At 40.9% G+C, this 3,419-nt stretch overlaps 1 protein-coding gene across 1 annotated transcript; it reads right to left on the reverse strand.

The window, feature by feature from the left end:
• Positions 1 to 450: 450 nt before the first annotated feature.
• LOC110580520 (protein BEX1-like) lies at positions 451 to 876 on the reverse strand. Its single transcript, XM_021690231.2, has one exon. It carries the CDS (start codon positions 850 to 852, stop codon positions 451 to 453), a length of 402 nt encoding a protein of 133 aa, XP_021545906.1. The 5' UTR covers positions 853 to 876.
• Positions 877 to 3,419: the final 2,543 nt, after the last annotated feature.

Genomic DNA, 3,419 nt, shown 5'->3' on the forward strand with positions numbered 1-3,419 from the left:
GTTATTTGAAGATTTAAAGAACTGAAACAAAGTACTGTGCAGCTTTAAAGTGTTTTGGAGAGCAGCGAGGCATTTTCAAATTACCGACCTACTTTACGTGAGAATACTGAAGTGGTAGTTTAAATAAGCTGTACCTAGAGTGATCATACGCTCTAGTTTTCCGGGAGTAATGCCAGTTTGTTGTTGTTGTTGTTGTTTTGTTTTTTTCTTTTAAACTGCTTTATTAACGTCACAATATATAATGAACATCTTGCCATGCAATAGGGTGAAACTCCCCTGCTGACAGAATCTTACATTTTGGGTCAAAATTCAACATTCAATTAGAAGCTGGTCATAGGAGACCCACAAGAGACATGTAACACCAAAAGGTTTACAACAAATGTACGTTGAGAACATTAAGTTTAGGAAGCAGGTGTGTCTTCCTATTAACTTCAGGGAAAACATCAAGACTCAAGGCATAAGGCAAAATTCATCATGATGGTCATGGTGAGGAGGGTCAGTGCTAACTGCCCGCAGACTATGACTGAATTGCTTTTCCCTCAGCTTTTCCATCAGCTGTCCCATCTCGTCCCCAATCCTTTCCATATTCTCCTCTCTCATCCTTGCCTGTGGTTCTCCAAGTCTCTGAATCATGTCCCACCTATACTGCAGGATGGGCTGCCTAACACGGAACCGCCTACGATTTACTCGAGGCACACAATATTCACCAGCTTCCAAAGGGAGGGCCAAGGGCTCTCCTTTATTAGCAACTTGCTCCTTTTCATCCTTTCTTTCATTTTCCTGTTTGGCGTTCTCCACGTTGAGATTTTTTACTGCTTGTTCCTCTTTGGACGCCATTGCTCCTGGGCCCATCCTTGCAGTCTCCTCCTCCTCCCGATTCTCGCGGAAGAGTGCGACCCCCTGCGGCACTTAGACCTGCACACCTGCTCCCCGCCCCCCCCCACCACCTCGCCCGCACGCCCTCAGGGCCACTGGGAGCAGGCACGGAGAACCAAGTGAGTGCAGGCCGGCTCTGACCGTAATGCCAGTTTATACCTGCTGTCCCATCATAATTATTAATGATTCCCCCTTTCACTCTCAAAATTTTCCCAGTTTGAACAATTTTGTATAAAGCATGACTAACATATACAACTTAAACTTAACATATTTTCTCAAAAAAAACCCCCCAAACCAAAAACCTCCTATGTTGAGTTTTCCTATGTAAAATCTTATACTCAGGGTAAAGAAAGAACAAAGTGCATTTCTATATTTTTTTACTCTTCATTCCAAGACCATACTCAATAGACTTAATTTGCATAAGTGAATTATAGAAAATTGACCCATGGGCATAACAGAGTCTCTTTGTTTTCTGTGTTTCTTTCTTTAAGATTATTTTGTTCCTGTAAGTTGTTCATTTCTGAACATAGCACTCTTAGCGATATGTTAGTATTAAAGTTTTGCAGAAAAGATGCTATATGGATATAAATTATTCTTCCTGCTACTAAGGCAATATATTTATTTTTAAATAAAAAGGGGAAATACTTTAAGCAATTTAATTTTAAATCACTACAGTTCACCTGGAATAATCTGGAACCAGATGGGATAGTCTAATATACTATCAAGACGGGCTTTCAGTTGTCTGGGAGGGCTGAGTCTGCAAATGATTTCTTTCTCTCTCTCTCTCTGAGATTATATAGAAAGAGAGCCTATTTGATTTTCACAGAGAACTCTCAGCATGTAGATTTCTGGATTTTCCTTTCTCCTTCTTCGTGTATCACTTTATGGATTCTCTACAAATTTTTTGTTGGTGTTGTGGTTTTTGTTTTGTTGTTTTAGTTAAGAGCATATTATTCTGAGATTTATTTAAAAGGAATTTCCTTGGGGTGCCTAGCTGGCTCAGTTGGTCGAGTGTATGGCTCTTAATCTCAGGGTTGTGGTTTCAAACCCCACATTGGGTGTGGAGATTACTTAAAAATAAAACCTTAAAAAATAATAAAAATAAATAAAAGGAGTTTCTTTGAGAGCTGTATGATAACAGAGTCTTTCTTAGGCTATTGTCTCTATTTATTATTCTCATACTGTTTAATGTCTTTTCCAAATGCAAGTTGCCACTTGTCATTTTTGCTTCTGAAAAATCAAAGTATAACTTATCCAAACAAATAAACAAACAAAATATATAAAGGTCATATCTCCCACCAGTAAAAGTTTGGGCAGGTTTGCTTGCAACCCTTGTATGAAAAAACTGAGGATTCTCCGAGTTTCTCAGCTGTTCCTCACACTGTGTGTGCCATATCCACTTGGACCCACCTCTGCAGTGTCCCAGTGGGACTTGGGGGAAAGAGGACTAATATGAACATGAATTTCATGCTGTCTGCTGTGCAGTGAGTAATCAAGTCTTTTGTCTCTGACCAAGGAATCTCATGTCTTCTGCCAGCTTCCATGAAACTGTGACAGCCTAAATTGAGAGCTTGCAAGTAGGGTAAAATCTGGGTTCTTTAGAGTTCTTGACAGCGCACCACTTCAAAAACCCTGTCAGCCACACTCTCACTTCAGCCACTCCTGCTGCAACTTCTTTCAGGTAGATCTCAGTTAATTTATGCAGGGGCACTTTGATAGTGCCTTGCTTCAACTTGTGATATGTTCCTCTACCTGTCTGCTCTAAGGAACCTCTGACACCCCTGTGTAGGACACCCAGAAGATCCCACTCAGTGCTCTGGGATGTGCAACCCAGAAGAGAGGAGGAAGGTGACCAATGGGGAACAGAAACCAATGGATATAAACTTGCTTCTTCTTTTAACCCCAGGTGGAATGTTCTGCAGTACATTTCTATAAAAGCCCTCTAGGATGATCATTGCAGGATCATGTACCAATCACCCACAGGGTAACTAACCCCTTAAGACATTCTTGCCTTGCCTTCTCCTCTTCCCTGCCTTGTATGCCTTTCCCATAAGTTAATGTCCAGAATATTTGAAGAATTATTGTTGCATCAGTGTTGGGACTAAGCTATTTAGTGTAGAGTATGGGATCCTAGGTTCTAACAGAATACCAATGCTTTTCAGGTATGTTAAGAAGAATGTTTAGGGGCGCCTGGGTGGCTCAGTTGGTTAAGCGACTGCCTTCGGCTCAGGTCATGATCCTGGAGTCCCGGGATCGAGTCCCGCATCGGGCTCCCTGCTCAGCGGGGAGTCTGCTTCTCCCTCTGACCCTCCCCCATCTCATGCTCTCTCTATCTCATTCTCTCTCTCAAATAAATAAATAAAATCTTAAAAAAAAAAAAGAAGAATGTTTAGTCCCTCTATTAATTGCTATTACAGGACTTGCTAATCTCATATTGAAAAAGAGCAAATGTAAAATGATAAGCACAAAATGCATGGAAGAGAGAAATAGGCATATCCCATGAATACATTAGTTTTTATAACTGCCTACTCAAGTTTCACTAA

This window comes from Neomonachus schauinslandi, chromosome 4, assembly GCF_002201575.2.
Source record: "Neomonachus schauinslandi chromosome 4, ASM220157v2, whole genome shotgun sequence".
In the NCBI taxonomy this organism is placed as follows: domain Eukaryota; kingdom Metazoa; phylum Chordata; class Mammalia; order Carnivora; family Phocidae; genus Neomonachus; species Neomonachus schauinslandi.